Source organism: Trematomus bernacchii, unplaced genomic scaffold, assembly GCF_902827165.1.
Source record: "Trematomus bernacchii unplaced genomic scaffold, fTreBer1.1, whole genome shotgun sequence".
Taxonomy (NCBI): Eukaryota; Metazoa; Chordata; class Actinopteri; order Perciformes; family Nototheniidae; genus Trematomus; species Trematomus bernacchii.
Window position 1 is genome coordinate 1,186,252 of NW_022987552.1, and position 18,383 is coordinate 1,204,634.

Sequence of the window (18,383 nt, forward strand, 5' to 3'; positions counted from 1 at the left end):
GATACTATCGTATCGTGGCTTAAGCATCGCAATAGTATTGCGACTTAAGTATCGCAATAGTATTGTATCGTGGCTTAAGTATCGTGATACTATCGTATTGTGGCTTAAGTATCGTGATACTATCCTATTGTGGCGTAAGTATCGCAATAGTATTGGGACTTAAGTATCGCAATAGTATTGTATCGTGGCTTAAGTATCGCAATAGTATCGTATAGTGGCTTAAGTATCGCAATAGTATCGTATTGTGGCTTAAGTATCGTGATACTATCGTATTGTGGCTTACAGTAAGTATCGTGATACTATCCTACCGTGGCTTAAGTATCGCAATATTATCGTGACTTAAGTATCGCAATAGTATCGTATAGTGGCTTAAGTATCGCAATAGTAGGGTATCGTGGCTTAAGTTTCGCAATAGTATCGTATAGTGGCTTAAGTATTGCAATAGTATCGTATCGTGGGGAGCCTGGTGATTCCCACCCCGACTGTTTACTCTGATCAGAAAGAGTTTTAACTTTTTTTAAGCAGAGCATTTTTTGCAGAGTTTGGCCCTCAGCAGGCTGCGGCCCCTGGGGTCGGGGCAGCAGGTGCTCCACCTCTCCATCCCATAATAAGACATTTCTTCCACATGTAGAGGCCTCCACTTCCTCTGCTAATTACCCTCAACAAACAAGCAGCACACTGGGACACGATGACGATGATTTGCAAATAGAATAATGTCAGAAGATAAGCAGAGAATAATCTGTGTGCAGGCTGATGTTTGCTGATCTGCAGAGGTGGGAAGTAGTGGAGTACAAATACTTTGTTACTGTACTTACAGTAAGTACATTTTTCTGGTATCAGTACTTTGCTCCACTTCTTATTTTTCTGTCGACTTTTTACTTTGACTTCTTACATTTTTAACACAAATACCTGAACTTTTTACTTCTTACATTTCCCAAACAGGTTTGTTACTTTAGTTTGAATCTGCGTCTCAGACACACAGACACAAATAGACAAACACACACACACACATTATGACATTATTACAATTTGAAATAGAAGATCTAATGTTCTATTAATATAAAGGGAGGTCAGGTACTCTTTAAAACAGCTGCTAGTTATGGGTACTTTTTACTTAAGTACATTTCAAAGCCCAAACTTCTTTACTTTGACTTGAGTAAAGAAGTTTAGTCAGTACTTCTACTTTCACCAGAGTATCTTTAAACACGAGTATCTGTACTTCTACTTGAGTAAAGGATGTGTGTACTTTTGCCACCTCTGCCGATCTGATCTTGCATCATGTGACCTCTCCACCTGAGCTCATTACCACTTCCTGACACTGCGCCCTCTCTTCTTCTGCACCCAGAATTCCTGCGTCCACCATCTGGATGTTCTGCTGGACTGTGCGGTTCCTGTGCGCCCGCGACGCCAGATCGTCTTCCCGCTGGAGGAGCTTGGCATCAACGCTCCTTCCCTTCAGATCAGAGAGGAGCAGGTGGGCTGAGCAGCAGCTGGATAACATCCTGCCAGAGGGGGGGGGGGGGGGGGGGGGGGGGGGGGGGGGGTGGTGTAGACTCTAGATCAGGGGTGTCCAAACCACGGCCCGGGGGCCAAATGCAGCCCGCGGACCATTTTGAATCGGACCTCAGCAAATTCAAAAACTATAATGGAATATGGCCCACAAATGAAACTTGTGCTTTTCTTATATTGTACTTCTGAAATATAAATGTATAAATATATTACACAGTATTCATGTGTTAATAAGAGCCCACTTTTAAAATAAATTCAGTCAATTAAAGTAACTTATTTACATAACCAGCTTGAAATACACCCTTCATATTCCTCCTTATTATAATCAATCGGAAGCTTCTGTTTTAAGGGATGAGCTGCCAACACACACAAGCATCATTTACCTACATGTGATTGATTTTGTTAACTTATAACGTAACTTATGAGGCAATTAACCTCTCCTCTAGTGAGAGGTCCAGCCCTTCGTAGATTTTTCTGTATGTGGCCCTCGGAGAGAAAAAAGTTTGGACCCCCCTGCTCTAGATGGAGGATGAGGGAGGGCTGCAGGGGGATCATGTGACCACTAGAAGGTGCTGTTTCAAAAGGGAAGACTTACTATGGATTTTTCAAAGTCAAAGGTTTGATTGTCATATGCTCATAAGCTACATTGTAGAAATGTCAATGAAATTCTTCTGACTTGAGCTCCTCCAACAGTGCAACACAATACAAGATAAAATAGCGCAAGTAAATACAAATACAATAGAATTTAAATAGTGCAAGAATAGTCTATATCTTAAAGTGAACTCCTGAATATTAACAGCTAAAAAAAGCTCTGTGACTGGATCTCTTCTCACTTAAATGCTTCACTGAGCGTAAAAGTTCACCATTTTATCAATAAAATAATACTTTAAAACACTAAATATTTCCACTGTCACACCTTTAATTGAGCTACCTGATATCTTATCAGAATAACTTCCCAACGTACAGTATCTCCACAAACTAACTTTGTAAGTGACTTATGATCTAATGACAACGGGAAAGAAAACAACTCGCGTATAAAAATGTAAAATAAACACTTACATTTTGGTAATAATTCTCTATTACTGATGTTTGTAGACACTAAAACCTTAGCTGCTTTTCCTCCAATTAAAGATATTTGTAGGATTCTTATTATTCCCCATATCTGCAGACCCATGCATCTATCAGACCTTTTCTCTTCTTATTGTCTCGCTAATGAAACCCCACCTCGTCTCTCAGTTGGTGACAGATGTCGCGCACACATGCCCTCATGGAAATTATTTGAATATTACACAAAGGTTAATTTCACCCTCGGGTTTCCCCCTCCTTGTTTCGCTCGATGCTGTTTTCATCCAACAAGGTGCATTGTGGGGCCAATCTGCCTAATTACAGATGATGAAGGAGCCATTAGCCGCCTCACAGTGCGAGGAGGAACCGGGAAATTAGAACGCAGTGTTCAGCTAATTCCTGCGGGACTCTTTTGTAATTATTGTCGAGAGTGTTTCTTAACTGTCAGGTCGCACGTTTTGATCCCTGTGTCTCCTTCTCTTTACCATCTGAAGCTCCACGGACATACAGAGCAAACATCGGATTAATACTTAAATGGCTGTAGACAGCTGGAGGGAAGGACACAAAGAACAAAATATGTAAAAGAAAATGGGGAAATAATCCAAAACGAGCACTTTATCCCATTGAGAAATGTCCAAAGAAATGAAACATATTATTGTCACTTTACAACTTGTATTTTTGGTCCAAAAAACTGAATAACAACAATGTAGTGTTTAAGATTATAAAACACAGATAGCTAAGTCTTTTTCTGTTTGCTTTTATATATGAAATATCTCGGTTTCAATGCGTACCTGTTTGAATATCGCTAATGTCCAGCATGCTTTTGGAAAATCTGAATTTTTTGCCAATTACCTGTACATCAATAGTGGTCGATATTCGGTAAATTTCACCCAGATTTTTTTCACAAACTTTCCTAAACATCACTAATCCTCTAAAGGTGCCTGAGAGCTGCACTGTCTCTTCAGACGGCAGATTAAGTGCCTGGATAAAAAGATGATTACTACTTTATCCTGTAATATTAAAATAAGGGAAAATTGGACCCATTATCAGGAAATGCTTTTAGTGATGGTAATAATTAAGAGACGGAATATTTAATCTTCCATTCATTTTCAGAGGGACACATTCCCTCATTTCACTCACTCAGTAAAATGATAACTTCTGTGTTTCTCTCAGGCTCCGTTTGCCCTCAGCCTCATCAGCAGGAAGTTGACCTTGGAGCCAAAGGTCACGGTTAACGCCCGGATCGTTTTGGTGGGGGCGTCGGACACGGGGTTATCTTTCCTGGAGGTGCTGTGTTTCTGGTGAGTCTTCCTCCCTCATGTGCACTAAATATTTCATTTCATTTGTATTTTTTTCCGTTCATGATGCACAACTGAATGGATAACAATTATTTACAAAGCATGTCTCTATATCCCATGTCCTTGGGCAAGACACTTCACCTGAATTTGCTCCTGTGGGTATTGTCCACAGTTCATGACCATTACATGTATGTATGATATGTGTAATGTGTATCTGGAAAGGCGCGCTTTGAGTCATTGAAAAAGCGCTATAATAAATATAAGGAATTATTATTATTATTATTATAAACACACCATACCCGAAAAGGAGCAGGGAGAAGAAAATAATCTGATATGACCGGCCCCTTTCTCAAAATAAATAGAAATAGATGGTCGGTCCTTCATATTTTTGTATTCACAGCCAATCATAACAGTTACGTAGGAAAATAAGAGACACACAAAAATGTACAAAGAAAGACTTAGTTCCCACAAAACAACAAAACATCACATGAACAAGGAAAAGTGCAACACCTGAGTCCTACTGGAGTAGAAGGGGGAAGCGGCGCATAACAATAATAATAATAATGGGACCTACAAATAAAATAAAATAAATCTAAAGTATTTTCTGAATTAATTACAACGTCATAAGTCTTCTCCTGGAACCACGACCGGATTTAACTTTTCAGAGGCCCTGGGGCAAGGATTTGGCACTTATTAGAACACACACACACACACACACACACACACACACACACACACACACACACACACACACACACACACACACACACACACACACACACACACACACACACACACACACACACCTCACCATCTGTGCATTGTTTTTGTACCCTATCCTCTCCAAGTTCCCTTCAACATCAGAGCAAACAGCAGTATATATATATATATATATATATATATGTATATATATATATATGTATGTATATATATATATATATAGTAGCTACTGTTATTGGCCTGAATTTTAGACACCACATTGTTGTCTTTGTGTCAGCTATAGGGTTAAACTTAGTTTTAATGATCTAATTTGTGCCATAGAGATTTCAATTCAATTCAAAACCTTTATTTATCCAGGTGAAATCCCATCCCAGATCCATTGTTTTCCCTAAAACTATTAAAAACACATCAATAAGTCCCTCTGTTGCACTAGATGACATGTTCTTTCATCACCATGAACACACACTGTAGTTTATTTTGACTCAATCACACACACACCATCCTGTTTCCACAATTACTCACTATAGAGCACCAAATGTGCAAATGAATCCGCCGCTGAAAATAGTCCCTGAAAATGCACTATTTCCTCCTTTTGTGGACATATTACAGAGACTCAAGCTATAATGTTTCCAGTAGGAACCAATGGGCTTGGAGCTTTGACACACAGGCAGGAAGTCTCAAAGTATTGTCACAAAGACACAAGTGTTTGGAACATTTGGAAAAAGCTTGATTTTAAACATAATCTGGTGTTTAAATCACTTGTGTAAATCAAAAATCTCACAGTTTATTAAATATATATTGTATATTTACATGAACAGATGGTAAAATGTCTGTAAATGTTATTTTCACAACTGCGTTTAACGTAATAATTTAGATTATTAAAGATTTGAATGTGTCCTGGTACCTTGGGACTGCTTTAAAAACGTGTATTCACAAGCCCCTTAGAGTCTGTATGCACCATTATATACCAAAGTCAATTCCTTCTGTGGGTAAACCTACTTGGCAATACGCTTGATTCTGATTGCGAAATTAATTAATGGAATTGAACAAATACTAAAAACATAAATTGTATCTCTAAGCTTCCCTATGAAAAAAAAAGGTATTTCCATCGTAGTAAATGGATGCCATAACCTGCAGCAGAGGCAAATCAAGCACTACAATCAAAACGTGTGTGTGTGTGTGTGTGTGTGTGTGTGTGTGTGTGTGTGTGTGTGTGTGTGTGTGTGTGTGTGTGTGTGTGTGTGTGGTGTGTGTGTGTGTGTGTGTGTGTGTGTGTGTGTGTGTGTGTGTGTGTGTGTGTGTGTGTGTGTGTGTGTGTGTGTGTGTGTGTGTGTGTGTGTGTGTGTGTGTGTGTGTGTGTGTGTGTGTGTGTGTATGTGTGTGTGTGTGTGTGTGTGTGTGTGTGCCAGGTAACAGAAGGACAACACTTTCATCTTCAAGTGCAGTACACACACGAGTAGTAAATGGCAGCCGTGAGTGAAAAGCATTCAGAGAGGAGTAATCCCCTGAGCCAGAGCTGCTCTTTGCTTTTTTTTATTATCGTCTTTTATTCCAGGAATCCAATCTCTCTGCAAATGTCACTTGACTCCGGGTCGCACGTCTTTGCATGTTTGCCTCCCGTCTTTTCTTTGTGAGATTAACTGCTGCTGCTGATAGTAATAATAACAAGCAGCTGATCCAGAACCAGCCGATAGCTGCCTGGCAACAAATCGTTGTTTTTTTTTTGTATTCCTCGGAGGAGCTGGTGAGGCTGGCACGCTGCTGATGGGAGGGGGAACACAGCTGTGTGAGGCCTGGCATCCAGTGATGACCCCCTTTAATTACCCCCCCCTCCATCCTCTGTAAGGGATCTGTGTTTGCTGTCACTAATGAGTTGAATAATGAGGCAGTTAGTGTCCGCTGAACTAATGGTGAGCGCATTGAGAAGCTGAATGATGGGTCACTTTCCCTTATCAGCGCTGACCAAACGTCCCCGTGCAGAGGTGGGAGGTAGTGGAGTACAAATACTTAGTTACTGTACTTAAGTACTTTTACTTCTTACATTTTGAACACAAATACCTGTACTTTCTACTTCTTACATGTTGAACACAAATACCTGTACTTTCTACTTCTTACATTTTGAACACAAATACCTGTACTTTCTACTTCTTACATTTTGAACTCAAATACCTGTACTTTCTACTTCTTACATGTTGAACACAAATACCTGTACTTTCTACTTCTTACATGTTGAACACAAATACCTGTACTTTCTACTTCTTACATGTTGAACACAAATACCTGTACTTTCTACTTCTTACATGTTGATCACAAATACCTGTACTTTCTACTTCTTACATGTTGAACACAAATACCTGTACTTTCTACTTCTTACATGTTGAACACAAATACCTGTACTTTCTACTTCTTACATGTTGAACACAAATACCTGTACTTTCTACTTCTTACATGTTGAACACAAATACCTGTACTTTCTACTTCTTACATGTTGAACCCAAATACCTGTACTTTCTACTTCTCACATGTTGAACACAAATACCTGTACTTTCTACTTCTTACATGTTGAACACAAATACCTGTACTTTCTACTTCTTACATGTTGAACCCAAATACCTGTACTTTCTACTTCTTACATGTTGAACCCAAATACCTGTACTTTCTACTTCTCACATTTCCCAAACAGGCTGGTTCCTTTAGTTTGAATGTGTGTTTGGTGGCGTGATCATTATTATTTAGAGTCATTGCGTGCCTATTGATTTGAACACGATCCGTGTATCCATCATTTCCTGGTCTTCTCTAAAGAAGAGGGACCAATGAAAATGTTGTCATGTTGCCGTTGTTCAGCATGGAAACATTCATTAGCTAACTATGACATTATTGTTCTATTAATATAAAGGGAGGTCAGGTACTCTTTAAAACAGCTGCTAGTTATGGGTACTTTTTACTGAAGTACATTTCAAAGCCTCTTTACTTTTACTTTTACCAGAGTATTTTTAAACATGAGTATTTGTACTTCTACTTGAGTAAAGGATGTGTGTACTCTTGCCATCTCTGCCCCCCCCCCCCCCCCCCCTCCAGCTTCATTACTGTGTCTCGGGTCAGACGGATAAAGAGCTGCAGGCTGACCGTCTGTCAGCGGCTGATAACAGCTCCTCTGACTCTCCAGACACCAGAAACGCCTCGATCTAAATCCTCCTCCCGGCTCAGATTAACAGGGAAAGTTAGACGGCTCTCATTGTCTGATTATTGTTATTGTATGCGTCAGAGCCAAAGGTCAAACCACTGATGACTCTGAGCTTTGTGATGAGAGTCAAGGATGCTTTACTTGATCCGTGTGTACACATGTTTGAGCGCTGATTTGTTGTTTTATTACAGGATCAGCTGACCTCTAAGTGAGTCATATAAACTTAATCAAACATTTTTTGTATTGTTAGGTATTTATCAAGCAAAAATGCAAAATATTTAGCTTCTCAAATGTGAGTATTTGCTGCTTTTCTCTGTTTATAAATCATTGTATATTTAATATCTTTGGATTTAAAACTGTAAGTGGAAAAAAACAAGAAAGACATTTGGCTATTTTTACTATTTTCTGACATTTTATAGACTGAAAAATGTATCAACCTTTAAAAACAAATCAACAGATAAATACATTAAAAAAAAAAAAACCTTTAGCTTATTGCAACATTTCCATCATGTTTCACACTCTTCTAGAGACAAAGGGTGGCACATATGGATAGAACATTTTCTTATGACATATGTAATATCAATATAGTCTATTCAATTTAGTTCTTGATTGTGAAAAGTAAATCAGTAATTTAGATAACTGACAAATCAAGGTGCAAAGTAAAATTCCTATGAATCCAATATGACCATAAAGTAGTGCTCAGTGTTATGAGGAAAATTAACTTCAAAAATATGTTTTTGCCAAATGCTCATTATTGATATTTCAATGATATTTTAGGGTTGATTATTGACTTTCCAAAATAGTAATAATAGAACCACATGGTTATTTTAAGGAAATTGCATCACTTGTCTGAAATGTAAGCCAAATGAACCCTTAAATAACATTACGATACCTAAAACCCTAAACGATATGTATTTCCATATCCAGATGTTCATCTAAAAATCAATAAATTGCACAACCTTGTCATAAAGTTGTGTAAAATTGTCCACCATGCTCCAAAACAAGTAAAGATGTGATGTTTTATTCTGCAACACAACAGCCTTCCAGCCTGTGTCAGTGTGTTCAGCAGTGTGTTGGTGTGTGTGCTTCTGGGCGATAGGTTGTCAGGAGGCTGAGAGATAAGAGCAGACAGGAGGTGATCAGAGTCACAGAGATAAAACCACTGCGAGCTACACACACACACACACACACACACACACACACACACACACACACACACACACACACACACACACCCACACACACACACTCACTCTGTATCCACCGACGAGGAGGAGCTGCTGTTATCTGCTCTGTGGTGTCCTGCAGGGAAACACAAAGGAAGGCATTTGCATGACAAGAGGAGATGTGTACTGTGGACAGTGAACTCAAAGAGGGAGGAGACACTGCAGGAGTCACAAATGCTCAGTAGGCTGAGAGATATTCAACATCGGAGATTTTTTTGGCCATGTTTAATGTTCAGTTTAGTTTAGTTTATTTGTTTATAGTGTCGTGGACAGTCCCCATTGATCAACTGTCACAAACAACAGTAAATGGGGCAGCTTTAGCCAACATTGCTCATTTCCAGCTGTTGTCCCCGGCCAGATGATAATAGACACCTTTTTTAAATCACAATACATCAACAGCATTAGTTATAAAAAAAAAAAAGGGACCACGTCAGGGTTTCATAATATACGTCTACAAGCAGAAGACTCTCAAACAGATCAAATGTGTGAGTTTTACTGAAGCAAATGTTTCTTTGGGGTGAAATCAGTCAGAGGAACGTCTAACTGTGATGGTCAATATAAAGAAAAGGTTTGACCAAATGCATTGATAACAAATAACGCAACGATATTGAAATATTTACTATTGATGCTTTCACCAAAGAATAACGAGGCCCTATTCTGCTTTTTGGGGTGTTCCCTTTCCTGTAGTGTGTTATATAGGTTGTTGTGCATGTACAAAATATGCCAATAGTGTGTTATATGTACATCAATATACAAAATATATCTATACATCTTCAAAAACAACCAGAGATTAATCACAATTACCAGCCAATGGGACACCTTTTTCCTAAATAAGAAAGAAATGAATGCACCTGTTGTTGAAATCAGCTAATGGTTGTGCTAACTAACTGGGAAGCTAACAGTAGTGCTAACTTGGTAAACAAGTACAACCTAAGTAAAGTAACGATTTAAGATTTTTAAAGGGGAAAAATCACTGTGGCTTTACTTAATCTTCTCCAGACCTTCGTAGTACATAAAGCAAACTAAAGAGTGGTTTTTAATATTCTTTATTGTCCTCTTAACATGGCTAATATAAGCAATTTTGGCGATTTTGGCGCAGTGGGTTAGAGCGTTGATCATCAGATCAAGGGGCGTTTGTGAACTCCAGTTCGAAACCCGCCTCGGCCGCGACTGCGTCAGGCCGTTGTGTCCTTGGGCAAGACACTTCACCCGAATTTGCTCCTGTGGGTAATGTCCACAGTAATGACTCTTACATGTCTAATATGTGTAATGTGTAATTGTAGAGCGCTTTGAGCACCTGCAAAAGCGCTCTAATAAAAAATGTGATGCATTATTATTATTATTAATTATCTATAAATGTTGTTGCACATCACTAAATGAAGCAGGTAGGTTCTGCAGAAATGAGGTTTCCCAGAAAAAGCACTATATGTATTTACTGTGGGATGCATTTGTTCAGTGTGTCCTGTGTTTGTTTACTGTGTACTGTGTTTGTTTACTGTGTCCTGTGTTTGTTTACTGTGTACTGTGTTTGTTTACTGTGTCCTGTATTTGTTTACTGTGTCCTGTGTTTGTTTACTGTGTCCTGTGTTTGTTTACTGTGTCCTGTGTTTGTTTACTGTGTACTGTGTTTGTTTACTGTGTACTGTGTTTGTTTACTGTGTACTGTGTTTGTTTACTGTGTTCTGCTGTGTGTTGTTTGTTCCCTTGTAGCCCTCACCTCAGGTTCAACAGCCTGACCCTGGTCTCCACGCACGGCCTCCTCAGCGACTTCGACCACGAGGACATCGGATTTCTCTCCACAAGGTGAGAGAATGGAACAAAAGGACTGAGGAAAACAGCATTAATTCACATATCAGATAATATCTCAACACACCAAGAAACGATCAATACAAGTGTTTTTATGTCATTTACAGCTAAATGATAGTGGCAATAGACACATGTTTTGCTTTAACACATTTTTATGAGGTGAAAAATGATTGCATAATGTAATGGCTGTAGATGAATGAAACCATTTTGATGCATTTCCTATAAACACAAAGGACCAGTGAGCACTATTAAGGGATTTCTATTGGCAGAAAATTACTCATAACTGTATTTTATTTGGCGTATAATCATCTAAAGATATGTATTGTTGTTTAGGGGTTATTTCAGAATAAGCTAGGGCTGCAACTAACGATTCATTTCATTGTTAAATAATTGACCAATTATTGTTTCTTATAAACGACTATTTATTTTATCTATAAAATGGCAAAAAAGTGGTTAAAAACACGTCTTTCATAAAATATGAGCATCAATTATCCAAACTGTTGCATATTAATTTAAATGTAAAACAAATTGATGAATTAATGAAATTGCAGCTCTAAAATGAGTCTTTCGTGTCTACATAGGGAGCTACTCTTTCGTGTGTGCCATGTTTCTACAGTAGCCCAGAAGGGACACACCAAACTCTTGTTAAAGGAAGCCATATATTTTCCTTGAAGGCTGTCACAGTTCTTGAAAACACTCTGAAAGGGAAGAGCACTTAATCTTCCTTTAACTCACTGCATTAAGAGGTGTCTTCTTGCGTGCAGTCATGCGTACAGCAGCAGAGATCTGTCCCGGCTGCCTCTGCACTCCTGCGTCAGCGTGGTGAGCCGGAAGATGGTGGCCATCAACAGGAAGTCCAAACACGTCCTGGTGTCCGGTGGAGTGACGGTGCCCTACGACCACCTGGTCCTCTGCACCGGCCTGCAGTACCAGGTGACACACAGAGAGCCAATGGGATTCCTCCATTTCATTTTGGATTATTACAGAAAATAATCTCTAACGTTTATGATACTTACACATTTAGTTCAGCAGGATAATCTCCACATATTAACAACACTTTATGATTTCTGAAGTAAGAAGCTAATGTTGGGCTATAAAGGAACTACAGCACGGTCACATGACTTCACGTCTCCACCGCTAAGCTAAAGGCGGCTAATGTTGGGCTATAAAGGAACTACAGCTCGGTCACATGACTTCACGTCACCACCGCTAAGCTAAAGGTGGCTAATGTTGGGCTATAAAGGAACTACAGCACGGTCACATGACTTCACGTCACCACCGCTAAGCTAAAGGTGGCTAATGTTGGGCTATAAAGGAACTACAGCACGGTCACATGACTTCACGTCACCACCGCTAAGCTAAAGGTGGCTAATGTTGGGCTATAAGGGAACTACAGCACGGTCACATGACTTCACGTCACCACCGCTAAGCTAAAGGTGGCTAATGTTGGGCTATAAAGGAACTACAGCACGGTCACATGACTTCACGTCTCCACCGCTAAGCTAAAGGTGGCTAATGTTGGGCTATAAAGGAACTACAGCACGGGTCGATCACATGACTTCACGTCACCACCGCTAAGCTAAAGGTGGCTAATGTTGGGCTATAAAGGAACTACAGCACGGGTCGATCACATGACTTCACGTCACCACCGCTAAGCTAAAGGTGGCTAATGTTGGGCTATAAAGGAACTACAGAACAGTCACATGACTTCACGTCACCACTGCTAAGCTAAAGGTGGCTAATGTTGGGTGTGATGATGTTTAGTCGTCTCATTTAGACACTTGTGTTAGCAACCGCCGTTTTTAAATTCACCAGTGGGGTATTTACTGAATTATTTATGTCCTAGAACAACTTGTTAAAATCTCTTTAGCTTGTGGCTACCACATACCTTATTTCAGGCTAACAACCAAAAACACATACTAAAGACTTCAAGACGAGGCAACAGGAAGTGCTTCAGGACTCATTCCTGCACCACTCTATAGAACAATATAAAGATATAGCTAGCTAATAAACGTAACACTATTATGATGTGTTTCTGTAGGCGCCTCGTCCTGCTGAAGTGAATCAGCCCGACTCAAACCTCCAGCTGCCCTCCAACCTCTTCACCCTCAACGACCTCCACGACTGTATGGCTGCCCGCCGCTGGCTGAGCGCCAACTTTGTGGAGCTGGAGGGTGAGCTAACACACACACACACATGCACACACACACACACACACATGCACATACACACACACACACACACATACACACACACACACACACAGAACCTAATATGAATGTGTAGTAGTATGTCATTACTCAGCCAGTCAGCGCTGAAGTGCTCCGGTATAATTAGCCGCTAATTAGCTGCAGAGAAATCTTTCATCTGTGTGAATCATGTTGGCCTCTCCCATCCAGTTTTCCATTATCACATCACTTTCTGAGAGCCAGAGGATAAAACCCACTGTGTCATTAAGCAGAATGAATCTGCTCTCTGAAGGAATTGTGCACTGATCTGGAGTGAGGCTTTTAAATGTACTAATTAGATGATCCTAGTCATGAAGCAAAGCCATTAATAAATGCAAATTGCTGTTGCAGACTCCAGCAGATAACATGTTTATTTACATATTTTAATAACAGCCGAAAGAAACGTATGAATGTGAAGTTCAGCGGTAGACTAAAGCAGATGGAGTCTCTCAGTACTTACCGTCAGAACACTTTTAGAATCACAAATATACAGTTTTATTTTGCAGTTTGTAGTGGCAAAATCATGATAACTTTTTTACCTTAACAAAGCTGTATGCTTACACATTTATGGGAATTTTACATATAAAAAACGTGTTTCCCCGGGTAGTTGTAGTGGTAGTATAAGGATAAACATGATGATGGTTGAGCAGTGGAATATAGATTTTTTAATGAGAGGTTTTTGTGTTGTGCTGTCCTTGGTGTAGCTCCTCTGGTTCAGCACCACGGACAGAGACACTGAACTGAAGCTTCAAGTGTTCATTCTAATAACCAACTATGATCTGTTACTCAACTAAAAGTACCAAAACAACGTCAAAATACCTAATTACAAAATATATGTTCTGCCTTAAAGAAGGATTACCAAGTAAATGTACTTAAAAAAGACTGAAACGTTCTGCTACATAAGTTGTATTAATTTTTCCATGATCTTTTATTGTTATGTGAAATATCAGATGGTTTGGCCTGTTTAGGACTCAAAAGGGAAGTTGAATTAAAAAAATCTGAGAATGTTTTGGGATAAAAATGCTCTCCTTTTACATTTCCAAATTCTCATATGTCTCATCTGTAACAAGGTCATCCTGCTTTTAAGTGTCTCCTGAAGTTGGATATTGCCTTGAAAAGCAAAAATGGGTGCATATAAAAGGATCCGTTTGCAATACGGTAAATGTCACATGTGTCTCTCCAGATAACGCCATCGTCTACGGAAACAGCATCGACGTTTTCACCACCGTTGAGACTTTGCTCAGCCTCGGGATTCTGGGAAATCGTATCCATGTCGTCTTCACGCCTCCCGAGCCCGGCGTCTCCTGCTTCAGCGACCCGGAGGTGGAGAAAGCTGTGGTGACGGCCCTGAAGAAGGCCGAGGTTCAGGTCCACCATCACTGCCTGCTGCTGGGCCTCATGAACAACGGAGAAAACCCCGACCCCCTCACATCTGTGACTTTCACTACAGACGCAGAGACCCTCAATCTGCAGTGTGGGGTAAATCAACATAGAGTCTTATTGTTAACCTGGAAATGTAGAGTACCCCAAAGTGTTATGATAGAAATGTATAATGGGGTCCCACAGCACATAGAAACTGCTGGATGCTAACTTTTAGATAGATAGAATGGGAGGGATGAACCCCTCTGTAATGGTCTCACATGCAGAGCACACACAGTGACATGTGTTCTCTGCTTTTAACCCATCCTAGTACCAGGAGTCTAGTACTAGGAGCAGTGGGCAGCTATTGCACAGCGCCCGGGGAGCAATGGGAGTGGGCGGGGGAAGGGGGTTGTCCAGTGCCTTGCTCAAGGGCACCTCGGCAGGGCAGGAGGTGAACTGGGACCTCTCCAAGTAGCAGTCCACACTCCATATTCAGGTCTGTTCGGGGACTTGAACCGGCGACCCTACGGCTCACAGTCCAAGCCCCTACTGACTGAGCCACTGCCGGACTATATATGTTTCGCAGTTTGCACAATTGGAATAAGTTGCATTAATTAGCATATGCAGACAATGGTTAAAAAATTGCTTGTAGGGTTTTTGGGGGATATTGAGGAAGCTGAATCCATTTCTGACATTTTCAGGATCAGAAATGGCAGTTTTGAGCCATAATTGTGCTCCCGGATCTTAAAAATGTCAGAAATGTATTCAGCATCCTCAATATACCTCAAAACCACACCAAAAATGTCCAATTCGGCCAAGCCATTTTTTTGCTATTGTCTGCATTTGCAAATGAATGCTAACGAATACAACTTGTGCCAATTGCCCAACATATGCAAGTTACCATCCAGCAGTTTCTATGTGCTCGGGACCCGTACAATACATTTCTATCATAATGTTTTGGGGTACTCAACATTTCAGGCTTCACACTGCTGGCAAGTAGACTAACATGTGTGCTTGTCCAGTTAGTTATTAGTGTTCACTGAAGTAAATATTTCCCTAACAATGCTGGGTTACTGTCCAGGGGGCCATGAACGAGCGGCTGGCTGGATTTTAATTCCTCTCCTGGAAGCAGACTGTGTTTTGTGGAGCACAGAATGATGTTGGTGTGTTTCCCATTCCCATTGTTTCAGACAGTAGAGGATTGTACTCTCCAATTGTGTGTTTGTTTTCCTCATTGTAGGCTGAAATAGAGGCACCCTGCAGATGAGGTCTTTATATTTTGTCAAACCATGCAGGTTCCAGAACATTCAGAAATGTGGCTTAAACATTTGTTTTCTAGGCTGGAAATATATTGACAGATTTGTTAGCTGTGGAGGATACAGAGAAAGTGGGAGCTGCACAATGTTATCAGATCACAACATGGTCCATGTGTGGGAGAGAAAGATCTATAGCACTACAGGAAAGGGAAAACTCCAATAGGGCTTTTTTAAAACGTTTGTCCAGCTCCACGAGTTTAATCACAAAAGTGTGTTCATCTGATCATGAAATCGAGAGAAACAGAAAACATACGTATTTCTTACTTTTATCTTTTCAGGTGTTCATTATAAAAAAGATCACCTCTTGTGATCCGCACAATTTGATCAAATCACAGTCTGGTCCATATGTGGGAGAGAAAATCTATAACACTACAGGAAAGGGAAAACTCCAATAGGGCCTTTTGAAAACTACTGTCTCCACAAGTTTAATCACAGAGGTGGGTTTGTGTGGAAATGTGTTCATCTGATCATATATATATATATCCTTTATTAAACCAGGTAGAAGTCTCATTGAGTTTCAAATCAATTTTTCCACAGCGACCTGGCCAAGAGGGCAGCATGGAGAAAGTTACAACAAATTAACACAAAACAATACAAGCAGACGAATACAGCTGTAAAACACTAATGAAATGGCACATTAACCAGTCAATATGCAAATAAAATAACTATTATAAAACACTAAAAACTGTCACAATTTTAAAACGACTTCAATTATGGGATATACGAGCAATCACATCGACCAATGGATTCTTGTTCTCTGTCCTTTAAGACTTGAACTCCCCCGTAGTGATCAAATCTGACAGTTTCAGCTCCTTCTGTACTTTATTCCAAGCATAGATGAGAGTAACACATGCGTCACTTCCGGGCGAAAATTACGGCTCCGCCCACTTTTGGGGGAAAACAACGCTGTCATTTGATTGGCAGTCGATACAAATTCTGAAGTTTTTGCCAATCCGATCAGACATGTTTGAAAACCGTGGATTTTCTGATCTTCAAAGAGCCCGGTTACGATGGCCACACAGGCAAACAATTACATTAAATCATTGGAAATCGACGATCGGGCTCGATATATGGTTAAATTAAAATCAGTAGGCGAGGCCGTAATTTCGCCAGCTGTTACTCTCATGAGCGAGGCGGGAAATAATTGGACAGTAAAAGAAGAGCTCTGTGGCTTCAGGCTCGATCGCCATTCAAATGACAGCGTTGGTTTCCCCCAAAAGTGGGCGGGGCCGTAAAGTGACGTAGATGTTACTCTCATCTGTGGACATCGATCGCCTACTGCTATATTTAACCATATATCGAGCCCGATCTTCCATTTCAAAGGATTTCATGTAATTGTTTGCCTGTCTGGCCATCGTGATCGGGCTCTTTGAAGATCCACAAATCCATGGTTTTCTTACATTTCTGATCGGATTGGCAAAAACTTCAGAATTTGAATCGACCGCCTTTCAAATGACAGCTTTGTTTTCCCCCAAAAGTGGGCGGAGCTGTCATTTTTGCCCAGAAGTGACACATGTGTTAATCTCATGTATAAGGGGCAGCATATTAAAATCATGACATCCCAAGAAACAGAAAACAAATCTTGCTTTTCTCCTTTCAGGTGTTCATTAATCTCTCCAATAAAGCCGTGGACTCTGAGGCCTTCAGGAGCATCACCGACTCCTTCCTGGTGTTCGACCGCAGACTCGTTATAGACGCCACTTTCCACACCAACGATTCCTCCATTTCTGCAGCCGGACCTCTCACCAAATTCTCCCGCAGCTACTACTCCGACGAGTGGTCGAACGCAAACTTCAACTCTAAGGAGGTGGGCCGGGATCTGGCGGCCATGTTGCTGCGTCTCTTCGAGCCCGCGATGGAAACTCCGCCAGAAACAGAGCGTCTCGTTCCGCTGTACGGACAGGCCAAGATTCAAGGTCAGAAACTGGGGGGAAATGGTGTTCTACGACATACGTGCATATAGAAAGGCATAGTTAGTAGACATATCAAAAGTAGTTAGCTGAGCAGCCAGTAATACAGTATTACATTGTGAAAGTAGACACACTAATATTTAAGAACACTGGCTACTGACTTCATTTATGAAGTAGCAGGCAGCCAGTAATAACGATATTAAACTATAAAACGTGTGTGTGTGTGTGTGTGTGTGTGTGTGTGTGTGTGTGTGTGTGTGTTGTGTGTGTGTGTGTGTGTGTGTGTGTGTGTGTGTGTGTGTGTGTGTGTGTGGGTGTGTGTGTGTGTGTGTGTGTGTGTGTGTGTGGTGTGTGTGTGTGTGTGTGTGTGTGTGTGTGTGTGTGTGTGTCTGGGGTTAGGTGTGTGTGTGGGTGTGGGTGTGTGTGTGTGTGTGTGGGGTTAGCCGTGTGTGTAGGGTTAGCCGTGTGTGTGTGTGTGTGTGCGTGTGTGTGTGTGTGTGTGTGTGTGTGTGTGTGTGTGTGTAGGGTTAGCCATGTGTGTGTGTGTGTGTGTGTGTGTGTGTGTGTGTGTGTGTGTGTAGGGTTAGCCATGTGTGTGTGTGTGTGTGTGTGTGTGTGTGTGTGTGTGTGTGTGTGTGTGTGTGTGTGTGTGTGTGTGTGTGTGTGTGTGTGTGTGTGTGTGTGTGTGTGTGTGTGTGTGTGTGTGTGTGTGTGTGTGTGTGTGTGTGTGTGTGTGTGTGTGTGTGTGTGTGTGTGACC

General features: G+C 40.7%; 1 protein-coding gene across 1 annotated transcript in view; it reads left to right on the forward strand.

Moving 5' to 3' along the window:
- cfap61 (cilia and flagella associated protein 61) overlaps positions 1 to 18,383 on the forward strand; it is a 40,836-nt gene that overhangs the window by 16,192 nt on the left and 6,261 nt on the right. The window contains exons 14-20 of the mRNA XM_034123852.1: positions 1,346 to 1,474; positions 3,748 to 3,875; positions 10,713 to 10,805; positions 11,573 to 11,741; positions 12,850 to 12,982; positions 14,220 to 14,515; positions 17,315 to 17,630. Coding sequence (XP_033979743.1) covers positions 1,346 to 1,474; positions 3,748 to 3,875; positions 10,713 to 10,805; positions 11,573 to 11,741; positions 12,850 to 12,982; positions 14,220 to 14,515; positions 17,315 to 17,630 — 1,264 coding nt within the window. The remainder of the gene's footprint in view (positions 1 to 1,345; positions 1,475 to 3,747; positions 3,876 to 10,712; positions 10,806 to 11,572; positions 11,742 to 12,849; positions 12,983 to 14,219; positions 14,516 to 17,314; positions 17,631 to 18,383) is intronic.